At 42.5% G+C, this 19,742-nt stretch overlaps 1 protein-coding gene across 3 annotated transcripts; it reads right to left on the bottom strand.

Moving 5' to 3' along the window:
• Nucleotides 1-1,452: 1,452 nt before the first annotated feature.
• On the bottom strand, nt 1,453-16,201 carry LOC108430996 (solute carrier family 22 member 4-like). 3 transcript variants are annotated; one of them, XM_037542427.1, is made up of 11 exons: nt 16,067-16,201; nt 15,336-15,869; nt 13,445-13,548; nt 12,608-12,762; nt 11,489-11,660; nt 8,988-9,129; nt 8,793-8,890; nt 7,807-8,021; nt 7,262-7,444; nt 4,492-4,627; nt 1,454-1,998 (listed from the first exon to the last, which is right to left on the bottom strand). In XM_037542427.1, the coding sequence occupies exons 2-11, from the start codon at nt 15,660-15,662 to the stop codon at nt 1,917-1,919; spliced, it is 1,614 nt and encodes a 537-aa protein (XP_037398324.1). In that variant the 5' UTR covers nt 15,663-15,869; nt 16,067-16,201; the 3' UTR covers nt 1,454-1,916. The 3 variants fall into 3 exon arrangements, with proteins under 3 accessions (XP_037398325.1, XP_037398324.1, XP_017559343.1); XM_017703854.2 differs by having other exon boundaries at nt 15,336-15,866; nt 16,067-16,140; XM_037542428.1 differs by lacking the exon at nt 16,067-16,201 and having other exon boundaries at nt 1,453-1,998; nt 8,793-8,887; nt 15,336-15,914.
• Nucleotides 16,202-19,742: the final 3,541 nt, after the last annotated feature.

Raw genomic sequence — 19,742 nt, 5'->3', positions numbered from 1 at the left:
GCCCCGTAGTAATGTCACCTGGGTTTGTCAGACAACCTGCTAATTAGCAGTAAAGCCAATCAGCACTCAGTAGCACTAATGCTAGCCAATCAGCACTCAGTAGCACTAATGCTAACCAATCAGCACTCAGTAGCACTAATGCTAGCCAATCAGCATTTAGTAGCACTAATGCTAACCAATCAGCACTCAGTAGCACTAATGCTAGCCAATCAGCACTTAGTAGCACTAATGCTAACCAATCAGCACTCAGTAGCACTAATGCTAACCAAGCAGCACTCAGTAGCACTAATGCTAACCAATCAGCACTCAGTAGCACTAATGCTAACTTATCAGCCCCAGTAGCACTAATGCTAACCAATCAGCACTCAGTAGCACTAATGCTAGCCAATCAGCATTTAGTAGCACTAATGCTAACCAATCAGCACTCAGTAGCACTAATGCTAGCCAATCAGCACTTAGTAGCACTAATGCTAACCAATCAGCACTCAGTAGCACTAATGCTAGCCAATCAGCACTTAGTAGCACTAATGCTAACCAATCAGCACTCAGTAGCACTAATGCTAGCCAATCAGCACTCAGTAGCCCTAATGCTAACCAATCAGCACTCAGTAGCACTAATGCTAGCCAATCAGCACTTAGTAGCACTAATGCTAACCAATCAGCACTCAGTAGCACTAATGCTAACCAAGCAGCACTCAGTAGCACTAATGCTAACCAATCAGCACTCAGTAGCACTAATGCTAACTTATCAGCCCCAGTAGCACTAATGCTAACCAATCAGCACTCAGTAGCACTAATGCTAACCAATCAGCACTCAGTAGCCCTAATGCTAACCAATCAGCACTCAGTAGCACTAATGCTAGCCAATCAGCACTCAGTAGCACTAATGCTAACCAATCAGCACTCAGTAGCACTAATGCTAACCAATCAGCACTCAGTAGCACTAATGCTAGCCAATCAGCACTTAGTAGCACTAATGCTAACCAATCAGCATTCAGTAGCACTAATGCTAACCAATCAGCACTCAGTAGCACTAATGCTAACCAATCAGCACTCAGTAGCACTAATGCTAACCAATCAGCACTCAGTAGCCCTAATGCTAGCCAATCAGCACTCAGTAGCACTAATGCTAGCCAATCAGCACTCAGTAGCACTAATGCTAACCAATCAGCACTCAGTAGCACTAATGTTAACCAATCAGCACTCAGTAGCACTAATGTTAACCAATCAGCACTCAGTAGCACTAATGCTAACCAATCAGCACTCAGTAGCACTAATGCTAACCAATCAGCACTCAGTAGCCCTAATGCTAACCAATCAGCACTCAGTAGCACTAATGCTAACCAATCAGCACTCAGTAGCACTAATGTTAACCAATCAGCACTCAGTAGCACTAATGTTAACCAATCAGCACTCAGTAGCACTAATGCTAACCAATCAGCATTCAGTAGCCCTAATGCTAACCAATCAGCACTCAGTAGCCCTAATGCTAACCAATCAGCACTCAGTAGCACTAATGCTAACCAATCAGCACTCAGTAGCACAAAGTTTTAACATTCATTTTTAGCTCTATTCAATCCGATCCAGTTACAGGAAGAGGAAGAGGAAGAGGCCAGGATCCCCTTAAACCAGCTCCGTTTCTATGACATAACAAAATCTGCCCTGACAGATTACAAAAGCATGACATCTGTCATGACATGTTTATGGTATGGACGTGTAAATCTTGTGAAGCAGGGTTCAAATGAAGGTGTAAACAACTCATCACCACTATTATTGCTCTAAGTAATGTAAACTGAAAAGTGATCCTGTAAGTATGTTTCATTCCTGAGGAAACGCTTCACACAACTGGGTTCGTTCTGGTTTTTCTGTGCACTGAAGTCAAGCACTTGACTGTCCTTGAGGTAGCGTGTCTCAGATCACACATTTGGCTGCAGCTGTTGTGCTTTCTTGGTTTTCTGGCTCTTTCTTGAACAGGCTGGACTACAACAGCAGCAGCACCTGGAGAAGAATGTACAGCTTTATGACAAACAACATTGCTAAAGTTCACCTCCCAAGTCCACACACACACACACACACACGCACACACACACGCACACACACACACACACACGTATCTGAGATGTCATGAAAGCCAACATGTAAACAAACACATTTACATATATCTGCATATTCAGCCTGCAGCCTCATGCTGAGGTTATAAGGAGTGTTTCAGTCCAGACAGCCTGGACTGAATGGATAATTTGGCTGTTCATCCCTTTCATATTTCTTGTCAAAGATCTGATTTTAGCCCTCATTGCCATTCTTTCTCCCCCCATTAGCTGGTGCACGCTGAAGAAAAGCAACAGAAACAACTCTCCAGATGACAACAAGCTAAAAGCTAAAGTTAGCACAGTAGCTACTTAGCAGTCTAGATATTTCACTTGAGTTTGGCAGAAAAGAAAAGAAAATCTGCCATCCATTCTGTGATGAATGGACAGAATTGCTGTTTTCCTTTTGATTTTGTTCAACAACTGAGGTAAGAGCTACACTAATGCTAGCTTGGTTGTATTTATTAGCCTGTAGGTCAGTGGCTAGGCTAGCACGCAGGACCGCCAGACACCAGAGTGATGCTCCACTGCTGTCTGACGTGTTTAGGTAACGTGTGCTGTAGTGAACACTGACGACCGGAAGCATGAAAACGATATAAAACCGCATTCTGTCATATAAATGAGGCTGAAAGACGCTGACGCAGTACAGAGTGCTGCACAACATGACCTCTAACGTATGAAATGCTAGTTTTAGGCTGCAGTGCCCCTTTAAAAGACCTGTTATCATAAATTTGGTCTTTAGTTGGATTTAGCGGTGGCTCCATTTGGGCCAGGCCATAAAATGATATATAAAAAGTCTATTATATACTGATTAGCGTGATCTCGTTTGTGCAATCAAACGGGCCCCTACTGCCATTTCCTTCTCCAAACTGCAGGCTTGTTATTATTTTAAAGGGACTGAATGTCTTTTTTTAATAATAAAATGGTTTTGTGTAGTATGTAAAATATTGTTCAAGTTTCAAAACATACTTTTATTATTAAACAGGCTGTTCTTGTTACTGTGCCTTAAATGAGCTCTGTTCTGATTGGCTGTCCCGTATTCTGCATCATTCAAACAGCTTAGATTTCCATATGAATGGGCAGGACTAAAGTGCTCTAGGCTGAATACGCAGTTATAAGTAAGTGCCTTCCTGTGCCATCACAGAAACACAAAATAGACTGTTTTTACATGCATAATTTCCATATATATATATATATATATGGGACAACCCTCAAAAAACACTGCATCAATAACAGGCTACTAGTGATAGGACAGAAGAGAAAAGATCAGCAACCTCACTGCTGGGCTTTAGTTACATTTAGGGCATCGTATGCTTTCAAATAAGGGGTATAAGGCAATTATTTATTATCGCCCACCTTAAATGGTGCAGCAGTTACATTCTGGCGCTTCAGGCATCAGAACTGCTGGACTATTTAAGGTGGAACGGGAAAGTTAGCTAGCTAGCTTCCGAGACATTAGCGTATTTTTGTGATTTTTTTAAATGCTTGTTACTAAAAAAATCGACCATGATACATTGAAATGACATTACACTAAGATAATACAATTATCGTCATTTTAACAGAGATTCTCACATTTGTGGGTTTCTTTGGTCGTCCCCCCCCTCATAACGCTCTGTTTGGAGTGTGCCTCTGAAAAACCTCCATTTGAAGAGCCAAAACACTTCGTCTTACCTCTCTCAACTAAAACTGGGACACCCAAACCCTAGACGTGAACGTGCAAAAGAGAGGGCTAAGGGTTCAGTGGTAGGGGCAAGGGGAGAAATGGGATTGGGCACTAAGTGGAAGCTGGGTATGTATATGGCCTATTCTGTTAAACACATTTAAACTGAAATCTCACAGAAATAAAAACTATTAAAAGATTATGTTATGATCTATTTAAACCTACGGCATTAATTGAGATGGTAATATGCTTAATATATACAAAATGATCATATATATATAGAGTACTCTCTGTTGGGAAAAGTAACCCCGGAGTTATGCTTAAAACTCAAACTGTCACCACCAAAACAATCACTACTGAAACATTTGGCAAAGTTTCAGTAGCGTTAGGATTGTTTTGGTAGTGACAACATGGAATGTTTAATGATTTTGATCAAATAAATATGATTAATTAAACATAATATGCAAATAATACATTGACACTATATGAATTAAAACTTTTAAAATGGATAATAAAATAACTATGATTCAACATAATTAAAGCACTCAAAGCAAATAGATTTTATTCTAAACTTCAGGCCGGTTAAAAGTCTGGAATGTGTTTTTATATCCGAGCTAATTTGGTACAAGAATCCTTATAGATCTGACTGAGATCTTTATAGATCTTTTCCTCTTACAGCTGAAAGCACCTCAGGATGTCTTTATACATGAAGTGAGTGTATGATCATGTAAAGCAGAGACATACCAGTTCAGAGTCTGCACCTGCGAGAGGTCCTCAGGCAAGGGCATGCCCCGTGTTTCTGGCATCAGAATACTCAGCAGCCCAGCTAGCACGGTCAGCGCCCCCATCAGAATGTAGGGCAGAATCCGATCATAGTGACCTGCAGAGGCAGCGGTAACCATGCAGACTTTAGACTCCGCCTACAGGAGTCAAATGTGAACTTCTCTTTTAAATATGTAAAATATGTTCGTCATTAAAGGGGACATTCCACAGATGTTTCTAAATTCCTGCATAAATTAGTGGTTGAGTTGTAAACAACGCTATTCAGAGTGGTTTGATGTGAAATGCTTAATTGTAGAGAAACTTCCTAACTCAGATTTCTTTACAGTGGTGGTGATGGGAACCAGGGGTCACAATGTTTACAACACAAATATAGACATTTTATTTACTATCCAAAACAAACAGAGAACCTACATCTGTCTTCTGAGTATTTCCTCTGTAAAGCTGATGGTAAAACAGCAGAATATAAGCTCTTTGGGAACTATTGAGCCCCACAACGCTCTACGTGTACCACTCTACAGAAGTGGGCTCTCTGTATGGTTCTCTGTATTGTTTTTATTTTCACTTAGCAAATCAACACAAGACTTCATTTGACCTGGGGTGTTTGAAAACAACTCTATATATAAACATCAGCTCATGATCACTGAGCCTCAGTCAGCAGAATGGAAACCATGTTTCTTTCTTTTAAAGCCAAGATGTCTCATATAACCACTAAGCCCGATGCACACCATTAACGTGAGGTAAGCTGAAACTGCGGCCTGCTCGAGGGGACAGTCCTGTCCTCGCTGCTGTTCAGGTCTGATCACTGCAGTAGCCAAAAAGACCAGTGTTTACTGCAGGTTATTATTATTATTATTATTATTATTTACCAAACGAGTAAATGTCAGTGGAGTTCTGGCTTTTATTGTTTGGAAGCTGTAATATGTATTAGATCATTTCTGAGCTCAGTGCTGAACAGTCACTCATTCAGCTACACAGTCAGGGCTGAATGCCCTGTGAAAAGCTCTTTCAGTCTGGAGGCAGTTTAATCTGATAATTGGGGGGTTTTAGATTTTCGGTTCTTGCGCAGGTGTCTTAATCTACATAATAACAAGATCTACATGAAACCAAAAAGGCCTACTTAAAGGACACTGGTTGTGCTTTAGCTTCTGCTCATGGACCAGCTGGCCATGCAATGTGAACATATCCTGAGTGGATTTGAATGTGTATTATTTTTTGTCACAAATTAAATCTGAAGTCTGATCTTTGGTTCTAAGGTAGATGTAGCCTTGGAAGCATAATGTAATGAAGTTATAAGAGCATAATAATATATATTATTATTGTTATTATTATTATTAGTAGTATCAACAACAACAATTATAATGATAAAGTACATTCAGTAAAATGAGTAAGTATGAGTCAATAAAAGCCTTATTTGTGCAACACAGACATCAGTCAACTGATTTTTTAAATAGGGTTTGTATTGATTATGATTTTACTGATTATTATTGCAACACTTCCAAGATGAGAAATGCCCTATCCCTGCGTAATGCAGAAACATTAGTACATGCCTTTATTACTTCCAGGCTAGACTGTTGTAATGCATTACTGTCAGGATGCACGAGCAGGAATCTAAGCAAACTTCAACTAGTCCAAAACGCTGCAGCCAGGGTCCTCACTAAAACTAGAAAATCTGATCATATCAGTCCAGCGCTATCATCACTTTATTGGCTGCCTGTTAAATTCCGTATCGATTATAAAATTCTTTTATTGACGTATAAAGCCCTACATGGGCTCGCTCCTGAGTACATGCAAGACCTGATTTCCTATTACGAGCCCTCACGACTACTCAAGCTCTGGAATGATCTTCCACAAAAAGTTCGGGACTCAGATCTAAGTCTCAATCTTTAAAACTAGGCTGAAAACTCACTTGTTCAGTTTAGCTTTTGGTAGGTAATGTTCCCCCCTAGATAAAGGCGGCAGATCCAGGGGTCCATGGACACAGGGAATTATAGTAAACTGACACGCTGGTGCTGTCGCCCTGCTGCTCACACACGGTCACTCAGGTTTGTGGACGGTGGAGCGGAGGCATGGCAAACTGTTTCAGAGTGCTGCCGTGTCTGTGTGTCCTTCTGGTTCTCTCCTTTTAGTTGAGCTGTCATAGTCAGATCTGCCAGAGTCGTTAGCCACAACGTTCACATTCCCTGTTTTACGTACAAACAGACAGAATAAAACTAATTCCCTCTCCCTGCCTTTTTTCCGAGTATACAACCACCCACATGTCCGGCCGGACACTCAAGGACGACTGACTGTCGAGCCCTCCTGCTACCCACTTCAGACCAGCCGCCCACGCCCCAGCTACCGCCACCTACCTTGGACTAGCTGCCCACCCTACACTGATGTTTTCATAGACTCCTAGCTATTACTACTACTAATACTACTGCTATTAATATTAGTAGTATAATCACTTGTAGGTAGTTTGACCAGAGGAGGATGGGTCCCCCCTGGTGAGCCTGGTTCCTCCCAAGGTTTCTTCCTCAGCTCTCAGGGAGTTTTTCCTTGCCACTGGCTTGCTCACCGGGGCATTTTTACATTCTTGTTAAAACTTTGTCTTTTCTGAAATTCTGTGAAGCTGCTTTGTGACAACATCCGTTGTAAAAAGCGCTACAAATAAATTTGATTTGATGTGAGAAAATCATTCTCGTGTTAGTAAAAAGACAGGCGGTGAGGTGTGGAGCAGAGGTCGGCTACTCACTGAGGTAGGGGAAGAAAGGGGCGATGGTGCTGCCCGTTTTTGAGCACATGGAGCAGATGCCCATGCCCATGCCCCGCACCACTGTGGGGAACTGCTCCACCGCTGAGATATAGAGCACAGACAATGCTGCAGTGACCCCCAGCTTAGCCCCCATAGCCAGAGCCACACTCAGTCCACTGTTTTCTACAAGACAAAGAGCACAAACAGCACTGCTTCAGAACAACAGGTGCAGAGCGACAAACACCAAGATTAAGTCTGATTTCATGAGTTTCATCTCTAGACATCTGACAGCTTCTTGTGTATATTGAGTGCAAAAGCCAAGTGGAGTTAGTAAGTTCAATAGCTTTGCCATTGGTCAACAGGATTGGAAGCAAATTCGGAACCATGACATGCGGTTCAGGTGAGGTTCAGATGGTCTGTGACCGAAAGATCCCCCATGAACATGTTTTTGGATTTTTGGAGACTCTAGAGTGATCTTTGAGCTGTAGTGTGCTCATGGAGGCAACTTTGACTGCAGAAGCTTGTGGGCCCCTTGGAGTTGTTACCTGGAGGAACAGCATGGATGAGCAGCAGGACCAGGCCAGCAGTCAGCAGTGGGAATGTAATGAGCGCTTTCCTGGGCAGCAGCTTCAGCAGAAGCCAAGCCAGCACATAGGCTGCCACCTCCATCAGAGCAGAGAGCAGACAGTTCAGATACGGGTCTCCATTCATGTTAGGAGTGCTTAGAGACAGGCCAAAGTAAGTGATGGTGGTGATCAACCTGAAAACAACAGCTTTCATTAATATTATTGTTGTTGCTTTTGTTGTTGTTGTTATTGTTGTTAAGATAAATCCTGACTAGCGCTGCCCTTCGATCTTAAAGAAGCATTTGTATTAAAATGACATTTATTTAATATTTCTTTACTGCTATATTACTGTCTATTAAATTAAACCAAATTAAATCAAAAGTTTGTAATACAATGTTTATAATAAACCAGTTTCATTGCAGACAAGTCTATACAATGATTTTTATATGGGAGTCTTACGCCCATATAAGTTGCCGCGCTAATCCAAGTCCAAAAAATAAAAAAAATCCTCACAAGCATTTAAACAAATTAGAACTCTTTTGGAACAATAATTCAGCCCACTGCATTTGGAGAAAGAAAGGGTTGCGTTTATGATCTCAAGAACACTGCTTCCACCTTGAAGTACTGTGGTGGGAGTATTGTGATATGGGCTGCTTCTTTGTGAAACAGTACGTGGGGCATAACACACCATCAAAGGAAACATGAAGGGAGCTGGGACATTTATAAGGAGAAGACAATGACCCCAAACATAAAAATATGCCAAAATATCTCAGGATTGGTTTTCTTAAAGAGGCAAAGGAGCCTACATGGCCTAGCCAATTTCCTCACTGGAAACCCATTGTTTCAAAACTGTAAGTCCATCAGAGGGACCCTCACAACCCTGGGGAATTTAAAACGGTTTGCCAAGAGGAATTGGGTCAAAATTGAACCACAGTGCTGCAAAAAGCCGCAGGTGCTGAACTTACCATACGACACTGTTGAGCACAGTTATGTTCCTCATCTTTGGGGTCCTGATTAGGTCCAAGTACGAGTACGAGACATCAGAGCTTTTGGGTTCATTCTTCTAAAATTAGAAAAACTCACAGTAAAAACTCATTAACACGTGCAGACACACCAACAAACTGCACTCTTTCAGGATTAGCACATAAGCCCGTCTTTACCTCAGAGAGGAGCAGATCTGAATCCTTGAAAATGACCTCAGGTGGAGTGATGCCATTTTTCCTGGCCGCTGCTCTAATGATGTCCTCTGCTTCTTGGACCCGGCCCTTAGCCAGCAGCCAGCGTGGAGACTCTGGAATAAACCTGACAGAAAAAACACAGAAGATGGGTTACTTTGCACTGTTTCGCATCCAGGAAAGGCTCTATAGACTAGGATTAAGGTAACCATGTTGAACTTCAGGCCAAAAGTATGAAAACAGTATATTAGCATGTGGGAAAAGTTTTGTTAATAACAGTCCCTTTGCAATGGGCACAGGTCCATGTACGCACAAGGCAACGAGGTGTCTTTCTCCCAAGTCATAGTGTCTTCATTTAGTAGGCAAAGTATGATGTGGGACTCACCATAGTAACATTTTTCTTTTAGTTTTAATTAGTTTCAAACCAGAAGTAGGTTAATGTATTATAATACATAACACCATTTAAAGCTACATGTCTGTTAATAACTGATGATCGTAATTACATCGAGCAGTTTTTAGTTCTTTACAAACTTCTGCACATTTTATTTAGTTTTAACGAACCGTCAAGAACAGCTGGATTTGATCAGAGCTATAATAAAGCTCTACAAGAGAATCAAAATAACGTTTTTTAATTTTATACATTTTTCTTAAGATATTTCTTACACCTAGGAATTATGGGCCTCATTCACCAGTGTCTTCCCATTTTTTTAAATGTGCTCTTGAAAAAGGTCCTAAGGAAAAGATTCATAGCATGTTCTTAAACCTCAGAACTGTTCACTCCTCTGTGCTCGATTTTGTTCTTACCTAAGAACAAATCCCAAATCAGAAAACATTGGTGAATATCAGAATCTTCGTAAAAACCTCGTAAGTGCGTTTAAGAAATTTCTTCTTAAGACTGACTGATGAAAGAGGCCCATGGTTCTTTGGCCTTTGTGTCTCTGTGATGCTTGTGGTATGTTTTTTGAGAAGGATGCTGTGACATGAGATAGATCTCAGATCTATCCTAACAGACATGTTGGCCTATAACACATAGTTGAAAATTGTTTTTTCCATCTGCGCATAACTGTGACCATTCGGAAACCTTCAAGGCCCTGGGTCTGACAGAGAGGCTCTCGCTGATGTCATTAGGATGTGTACGAAGCACCTTTTCTTTGTTGACACTGAACCTAACCAACAGCACTCTGTTCAATGTAAGTCTGCGTTATTATAGTTTTGATTTGTAATAATGAATCAGCAGTTGTGCATTTAATATGCATATAACTTCTGTGTTTGTGTTGGACTGTCTGTGTTGGACAGCCCATCACATTCTCTTTCTCTCTTTCTCACTCTTTCTTAGCCATGCTGTGGTAAATTAACGAACACTTTAACACTATTATCTCTGGAAAACAATACATTTACGTTTACAGCATTTAGCAGACGCTCTTATCCAGAGCAACTTACAAGAAGTGCTTTGTCTATCTAGAGAAAGTATCTTTGCTAGTTACCAATAGGTAACTACCAATAAAGCTGGTCCTGAGCTCAGATACTGCTAGAAACAAATCACTGTAGATACCCAGAGAAAAAGGAGCAGAGCTGAACACAGAACAGTGCAATACAATACAACACAATACATAAGTGCAGTACAGTACATTATAATCAGTACTTAATTCAGTGCTCATTTAAGTGCTGTATAAGGAGATGAGTCTTCAGTCTGCGTTTGAAGACAGTGAGAGACTCTGCTGTACAGACAGCCAGTGGGAGTTCGTTGCACCACCTGGGTTCCAGTACAGAGAACATTCTCGACGCTTGTCTTCCACAAGCCTTGAAGGATGGCGGGTCAAGCCGAGCTGTACTCGAAGCTCGAAGGGCTCGTGGTACAGTTGGAGATTTCACCATTGCCATCAAGTAGAGAGGGGCTGGTCCATTTTTGGCTTTGTAGGTGAGCATTAGGGTTTTAAATCTAATGCGTGCAGTTACAGGAAGCCAGTGAAGGGAGGGCAGCAGTGGGGTGACGTGGCTGAACTTGGGCAGATTGAAGACGAGCTGTGCTCCCGTATTCTGGATGAGTTGCAGAGGCTTGATGGCCTGCATGGGAAGACCAGCCAAGAGCGAGTTGCAGTAGTCAAGTCTTGAGATGACAAGAAACTGGTGAAATACAGCTTTTACCAAATTTATCGTTAGATACGTTCCAACGTTTGACCTGTAATATAGCCTGTTTCTTGTGTATGTGTTCACTTTTTGTGTACATGCTTACTGTGCAATATCATGAGGCCAGTTGCTGTAGACCACATCACCTTCGCTATCCAGATACACCATTAAAAAAAACAAACAACAAAAAAAACCCAACAAAAACAAGCATTGAATTCAATTTATGGCTGCAGCCTTAAAGCACCACTTTTATTGAAAGGCCCAAAGGTATAGCTACATATATAATATACTGTCAGTGTAATGTAAAGTAAGATAAGGATTCATGATCATGAAAGCATTACAGTAGTACTTGGTCTTACCACCAGAGGGGGATGTAGAGCAGTCCAGGTAGAGAGAGGACAGCCAGAAGAAGCCTCCAACTCCTAACCAAATAGGCACAGAGGGGCAGGAAAGCATAGCCCAGTGCGTAAAACACGCATGTGCCAAGCACTGAGTACACCACACGCAAATTTCTCCCCAGCAGCTCAGAGCCTGAGAGACAAAGACAGATAACATTCAGCACAGTGTGACATGCCAGTCATTTGAAATTCCTAGTTACACCCAGTTACACCTGTCATGCTAAACCGGCTCGGTCACCAGCCAAACCAGCTCAGTGCTCAGGAGTTCTAATAGTGCAAGAATCACCCGACTGAGCATAATGAGAAGTGCAAGTGTACTTCGCTGAGTCATCCTGTAAAACCTGAAATAGTCAGAGGTGTTGAATTTTCAAACTCCATCATGCATCTTTACATTCACACTCAATCTTTCACGTTCTCAATGTTTAGGCCTCAAAGAAACTTCCTTCACCATGAGTGTTTGTATGCTCTACAAATACTCTTTCAACGTCTCCAAATCCTCCAAACTTACATAGGGTAGCTTTAAACTACCATTTCATTAATGAGATGTGTGTCAGGAACCTTTTTAAACGTTTTAAACATAATGTAAATATTTTATCACAATAACACATTTTTTTTGGCGGCACGGTGGCGTGGTGGGTAGCGCTGTTGCCTCACAGCAAGGAGGGCCTGGGTTCGAATCCCCGGCCGGGCTCCTGGGGTCCTCTCTGTGTTTGCATGTTCTCCCCGTGTCTGCGTGGGTTTCCTCCGGTTTCCTCCCACAGTCCAAAGACATGCAGTCAGGCCAATTGGACGTGCTAAATTGCCCCTAGGTGTGAGTGACTGTTTGTCTGTCTGCCCTGCGATGGACTGGTGGCCCATCCAGGGTGCATCCTGCCTTCCGCCCGAAGACTGCTGGGATAGGCTCCAGCACCCCCCCGTGACCCTGACGGAGAAGCGGCTTAGAAAAAACACGTTTTTTCCCTAAAGCCACACATTCAAGCCAAGAAAAGTGTATTGACCTTTTTCTTGTGCAGCTAACGCACTGCCACGCTCTTCTAAAGTCCAGCAGTGCAGGATTATGTGTCTGTTTGCTCTGCTTACCTAGGACAAAGGCTGCCATGTAGTTGGAAATCTGCCCAATGCCAGTGAGGAAGAAAAACACACAGAACATCTCCCAGCTAACGGAAGCCACCTGGACCAGACTGGACAGGGTCTGGATGGCCATAGTGACGAACAGAACCACCTTACGTCCGAACCTGCATAGAAACAAGGAATGATGGAGTCACACTCTGCATTCACAAAGAGACCACTGCTAATTCACCATGCACTCAAGAATGAAGCCAGTATAGTGTTATTGCAGCCAAGTGGTGCGTACAAATCCTTTAATGTTTATCAATGTAACCTTTCTTATCAGGCATGCACAGCAAGCAGCAGCGGCATGCGCAGAGTTTAGCTTCACTTCGTTCTTTGCTGCCTGTACACCACACGTGCATGTATAAAAAGGAGTGCGGTTGCAGTGTTGGTTGAACATCAGACATTACCCTAAATAAACTCGGTTTGTGCCCCAAATTTGCCCATTTTTGTGGATAATGGTATTTCATAAATTGTCAGAAAGCTATGATTTAGGCTTGCAGTTTGCATTAGTGCCCCACCAATTAGCACTGCTAATTGGTGGGGCACATGCTTACATTACTTGTTAGCCACATTAGCAGTATACATACATACATACACACACACACACACACACATACACACATATATATATATATATATATATATATGTGTGTGATTTTAGAGTGCACCCAAAGCTGCTTTTATTGTCTGATTGCATACAGTGAAATTTAACTGGCGTATTTGAACAATACTGCAACGGCCTCTTATAATTCTCTCTTTTTCAACACCCCATCTTTCTCTTCACCTCTATCCCGCAGTCAGTACCTGTCGGACAGTTCTCCAGACAAGAACGATCCACTCAGCACACCCATGAAGAAGATGGTCAGACTGAAGGGCACCTTCCAGGCATCTTCACAGACCAAGTCCCACTGTGAGGAACACACAGACTCTCTCAGCCAATCACCAGTTTACAGCCAGCTCAACGCTGAGTGAAATCAGTCTGATAGGACTTCGACACTGTGCGCCTGCCGGCTCCACCAACCCAGTGAGAATGAGAGCCGGTGGTGCCCATGAGGCCTTGTGTTAAGAATGTAGACTCAGCACAATCTTGTCTGTAACACTTCACTTGAGCCCTGCTCCACAACACTAAAAGAATCATGCCATAAACACGCCATGGCAGATGTCATGTGCTGCCATAAGCTGTCATAGAAGATTACATCCAGTGATGTTTATGGCATGGTTATGTCAGTGTAATGCAACAGGATTTCAGTAAAGTGTTACAATTTACTTACATTTGGCAATAACTGTGGTAATCGTAACGTGGATATGATGTACACGTTTAAAGCAGGTATGTTTTTTCAGTGCAAGCCCTTTACTGTACCACACCATCGCTATGCCTTTTATCATAATGACACCACTCAAACTTTCACAACAGAGTACATTTCTGTTGCGTGAGAAAACAACATTTCAGCTACTTTTCTGTACAGAGGTCTCAGCACAGTCGTCTCAGTGAGCATAAGCAGCAATTACAGACTCTTGTAACCAGGTTAGAGGTTTTAAAACTCGCAAAGAAACAGGTGTGTAGTGTTACCCAAACACATGAAAGAACCACTGCCAGAGAAAAGTAGGCAAGCCCTGGGCATGCCAGAGGAGTGTCACTGCATGCTGCTGATAACACGGTTTAAATGGGGACACTGGACTAGACTCAAGCAGGCAAAAGGCAAGAATCAGACAGTGGGCTACAATCAAAATGACATTAAGCTAGAATCAACTCATTTTACCAAATGAACAATTAATAAATATGAAAACAAGCAAAGTCCACATAATCATAACTTCAGTGTTTAATAATATAAGTCAAACTAATAATTATTATAATAACAACAACACACAACACCTATCACCCGCGCGGCCCAACCCCTCCCGCCCCGCGCGCTCTGCGCACCTCGTTACTGTTTCTCTGTGAGGAAAAAGACAACGCCACAGAGTGAGTGACATCTCCCCGTTAAGACGTCTAAAAGGCAGAAGTCCTCTGGTGCCCAGGGCAGAAAAAGGAGAAAAGAGGAGGAAGAAGGCGGCAAAAAACAGAGGTAATTAACCATGTGTATGTTGTACAGTTAAAGTTCCCTTCAGAAAAATAGTTACTAGCTAGCAAGTGATCAGTTACCCCCTTCCCTAAACTCATCAGTTACCCCCTTCCCTAAACTCATCAGTTACCCCCTTCCCTAAACTCATCAGTTACCCCCTTCCCTAAACTCATCAGTTACCCCCTTCCCTAAACTCATCAGTTACCCCCTTCCCTAAACTCATCAGTTACCCCCTTCCCTAAACTCAGTGAAGAAATTGGAAAAGATCCCCCCCCCATTTTCACCAAATAAGCAGGTCTTAATCCTCCTTGATTAGAGACTCTCTACAATACGCAGAAAGTTGTTCTCTGCACTACTTTATGTAAAATAGTTTGAAAATATTTTTTGTGCAACACCTTTATATTTATTTATTGTTATACGGTTATATTTATAATTCATTTACTTTTTATTTGTTTCTTTAATACTGATTTTACTGTTTTACTGTTGTTTTCATTCTAAAATAAAAAAAAACTCAAAAACATAAAGCTTTGCCGTGTCTGTGTGAGTGTATAAACCCGATGATGATGCAGGGGGCACCAACCAAAATCTCGTCTAGGGCACCGGCTCTGGTTGGCACTGTGAGTGTGTCTTACCTCAGTGACTATAGTTGAGTGGTAGCGCTCCTTACTGTACTCCCAGCCGTCCACACACAGCCCTGTGGCATTGCTGCTGCCGTTCAGAAACTGGTACTCGAGGCAGCCTCCTCCACTGCCATCTTCTGCCAGGCTGAGGTTGGTACTGGTCCAGTTCCTGTGGGATGTCCTGCAGCGGTAGCTTGGCGTGTCTGCGAGGAACACCATAGCCATGCCAGTGTAGCCATTGGGCACGGTGCTGAGGCTAAGGAGGACGAAGATGGTGATCTGGAACGGGCCTCTTTCACCCAGGAAGGAGGTCACCTCATCATAGTCCAGAGAGGTCATCCTGCAGAGAGGGCGGTCAGTGAGCAAGCAGGAAGGTCAGAGTGGACAGAGAGCTGAGGAGGATGGCGTTGAGTGAGACGGTTGCTGTGGTGTGATGACACCCATACTGAGATGAGGTAAAGAAAACCGGTCCCTGCTCTGTCTCCTGGCTTATGAACATGCCCACCAATGGAGGAGGGGCGGAGGGCGCGGCTACCGCTCTATCTGCTGGGAGAGAGGAGGAGAGAGACAGAGAGAGAGAGAGAGAGAGAGAGAGAGAGAGAGAGAGAGAGAGAGTGTGTGGGATTTGGTGATGACGCAAGCCCTTTTGTTTCTGTAAAGAGCTGTTTTTATCTCGGCTTTCTCGCTCATTGTGTAAGATCCACATCTATCCCTCCGCTATACTGATGAAGCCGTGTACTCACTGCACGCAGAGACGCTCGGTGTTGACACGCGTCGCCAGCTGAGTGGTAAAAACACGCCTCCATCTCTGTGCCCACCACTGACTGGCCTAATCACCCAGTTCGAACTGAACCTATCAGGCCGCCGATTGATGAGCGATTCGGATCTGCTCGGTGAGTCAGATGAATCAGCTCAATTCGCCGTAACGAGCCGACTCTCAGCTGCCAAGCGAGTCTTCATTCAGCAGCAGTGTGGTTTTCCTCCCGAACTCGGCCAATAATAACATAATGGTTTCTGCGGTTTCCTGGTGATTTCTGGGGGTACTCTGTGTGGTCCTGATAGACTGATATCACCGTGTAAAGGGGTTCTGGGGCTGATTCCCGACATGTGCTCTCTACTGGTAACGTAAGCCGATTCCCTTCGGAAAGCGAAACCATCAGGCTTTAATCCTGCTGCTTCTAGGGGTCTTTTTGAGCAGGGGAGATATTATCTACACATTTCATTTGTTATTATACCTTATTTCCTTCTCCACTACAGATCACATCCAAATCTATATGAACTCTAATTGTTTCCACTGTTGATTATACACACCTGAATATATTAGAACTGCGTGGATGTAAAATTGACTTTTCAATGTTTAACTTATAAGTTGTCTGACCAGTGGTAGGATGGTCCCCCCTTTAGATGTGAGTCTTGGTCCTCCCGAGGTTTCTTCCTCCTCCAGCTCTGAGGGAGTTTTTCCTTGCCTCAGCGCTCACGGGGGTTCTGTATATTCTGTATATTATGTTCAGTGTTTTGTCTGATTCTCTGTGCTGTGATTCCCATTTTTGTAAAGCTGCTTTGTGACAACATCAGTTGTAAAAAGCGCTATATAAATAAATTTGATTTGATTTGATTTGATTATTTCGCCTTCTAACCAGCAAAAAGTCAGTTAAATAAATATTAGGCTCTCCAAAGCGAGTCGGCTCAAAGAACCGAGTCATTCGCGAAGTAAAATAACTCATTGGGCAGGCGGTGAAGAAACTGGCCCTTTGCTTCTTTTATAGTTCAATGCATCGCTTTTTTCCTGTGTGACACACCGTTGCTTTGTCATCACTGAGTCAGTGTTAGCCTCGGAAGTGTTTCACAGAGCAGGATTTTCCCCAGACAGGACAGTAGGAGGTGAAACAGCCCCCAGAGAGTAAACTCAGGCACACGTTAATGAGACCAGTCAAGTTGGCCACACGCTGAGAAACATACAGCATACGGTTGTGTGAAAAAGTTTGGTCAAATTGCACGTTTTGCTGATACATTCTCTACAGAGAGCATGCTTCTACATGGTGTCACAGGTAATAACTCCTTATCTGCTGAATTTAACATGTTCAAAACATGGCACATTTTATATTTTATGTTTACTAAAATTTGATAAAAGGCGCCCAAACAGTTGCATGGTACTGTATCTTTTATCATTTAGTTTTTAAACTTGAGCGACATCCCGATCCTAATCCATAGGGTTTAATATGATGTCGGCCCACCCTTTGCAGCTATAACAGCTTCAACTCTTCTGGGAAGCCTTTCCACAAGGGCTAGGAGCGTGTTTATGGGAATTTTTGACCGTTCTTCCAGAAGCGCATTTGTGAGGTCAGACACTGATGTTGGATGAGAAGGCCTGGCTCACAGTCTCCACTCTAATTCATCCCAAAGGTGTTCTATCGGGTTGAGGTCAGGACTCTGTGCAGGCCAGTCAAGTTCTTCCACACCAAACTCACTCATCCATGTCTTTATGGACCTGCTTTGTGCACTGGTGTGCAGTCATGTTGGAGCAGGAAGGAACCATCCTTAGAAACAACCCCACACCATAATCCCCCCTCCACCAAACTTTACACTTGGCACAATGCAGTCAGACAAGTACCGTTCTCCTGGCAACTGTGAAAAACCCAGACTCATCCATCGGATTGCCAGGCGGAGAAACGCGATGCATCACTCCAGAGAACAGGGCTCCACTGCTCTAGAGTCCAGCGGCGGCACTTTACACCACTGCATTCAACACTTTGCATCGCGCTTGGTGATGTAAGGCTTGGATGCAGCTGCTCGGTCATGGAAACCCATTCCATGAAGCTCTCTACACTGTTCTTGAGCTGATCTGAAGGCCACATGAAGTTTGGAGGTCTGTAGTGCTTGACTCTGCAGAAAGTTGGTGACCTCTGCGCTCTATGCCCCTCAGCATCCGCATCTGTCATTTTATGTGGCTGAGTTGCTGTTGTTCCCAATCGTTTCTACTTAGTTATAACACCACTGACGGTTGACTGTGGGATGTTTATCAGTTTGGAAATTTCATGACTGGACTTGTTGCACAGCTGGCGTCCGATCACTCACTGTACTACGCTGGAATTCACTGAGCTCCTGAGAGTGACCCATTCATTTACTAATGTTTGTAGAAGCAGTCTGCAGGCCTAGGTGCTTGGCTTTATACACCTGTGGCCATGGAAGTGATTGGAACACCTGAATTCAGTGATTAGGATGGGTGAGTGAATAATTTTGGGAATATAGTATATTATACATTATATGGTTGTACACAAAAGTTCAAAACATGAACAAATTATGAAAATAAAACATTTGTATTTATTTTTAGTAAAATGTGCTGTAACCTTTGCATAGGCCACAATCTATGTTTATTATTTTTTCCAATATGTTAAACTGCATCAACTTATTTTCACTTTAAAAAACCACCAATGTAATTTGACCAGGGAGCCCAAACTTTTGCCTCTGTACTCCAGCACTGAACTTGTCATTATAGAGAGATTTTAGATTCACAAGCATAGTTTCCTTATGACGTCGATTCAGGTCTATTTTTAAGCATCTAGAGCCAGTCAGACTGGCTGTGGTCAGTTGTACAGTAAAAAGTACAAGGTCCGGATGTCATCTGAGAACTCATGAAGGCTTGATGTGAGACTCTAAGAACATTCTTTATCATTGAGAAAATAGAAAACAATTCTCTTGTTCTCTTTATAATCACCCCTTTACTACCAAGAACAAATCTTATGTCCAATGCCTGCCATTCTATTGTATTGTACCAACTGACTGCCTTCAGACTGCTCTCATTCAATGATTATATGAAGATTATAATAATACTAATGACAATATATTTATATAGTACCTTTCATACATTACAATGTATTCATAAGAAAAAAAAACAGAACAAAGGAGTAAAATATAAACATAATCAAAGGAATAATGACACTAACAAAGAGTCATTCATCATTGTGTGTGCTGTGATGTTGCACTGCAGTCTCTTCCTCCATTTCTTCTTCAGGTTGACTGCCATTATGTGTCTGACAACCCACTCTCATGTGTAGGCCAACAATGACGTTGCAACAAGGAAATACTTTTCAAGGGTTAATGACTTGATAAGGTGGTGGTTGTTGCCTGGTGGAAAAAAATAAACAAAAGACCTGAGCTCAAAACTAAACTCAATAAGACCAACTTCATGGTGTTCCTCCATGGAACTGATGAGTTTCATTCCAAAGCAAAATGACTACTATTTTTGGAGTTAATTTCAATTGCATTACAATAAACACAGCAACACACACAAACAGAGACGTACACACACACGCAGGTCATATAAACATCTTATCTCCAAAATGGTAACTTTAGAAGAGAAGGCAAAAACATACTTTACTTTTAACGTAAGTCAGTGGACTTACACAATGCAGAGTAACA

Source organism: Pygocentrus nattereri, chromosome 11, assembly GCF_015220715.1.
Source record: "Pygocentrus nattereri isolate fPygNat1 chromosome 11, fPygNat1.pri, whole genome shotgun sequence".
Classification (NCBI taxonomy): Eukaryota; Metazoa; Chordata; class Actinopteri; order Characiformes; family Serrasalmidae; genus Pygocentrus; species Pygocentrus nattereri.
This window is presented reverse-complemented; position numbering and strand designations above follow the sequence as displayed.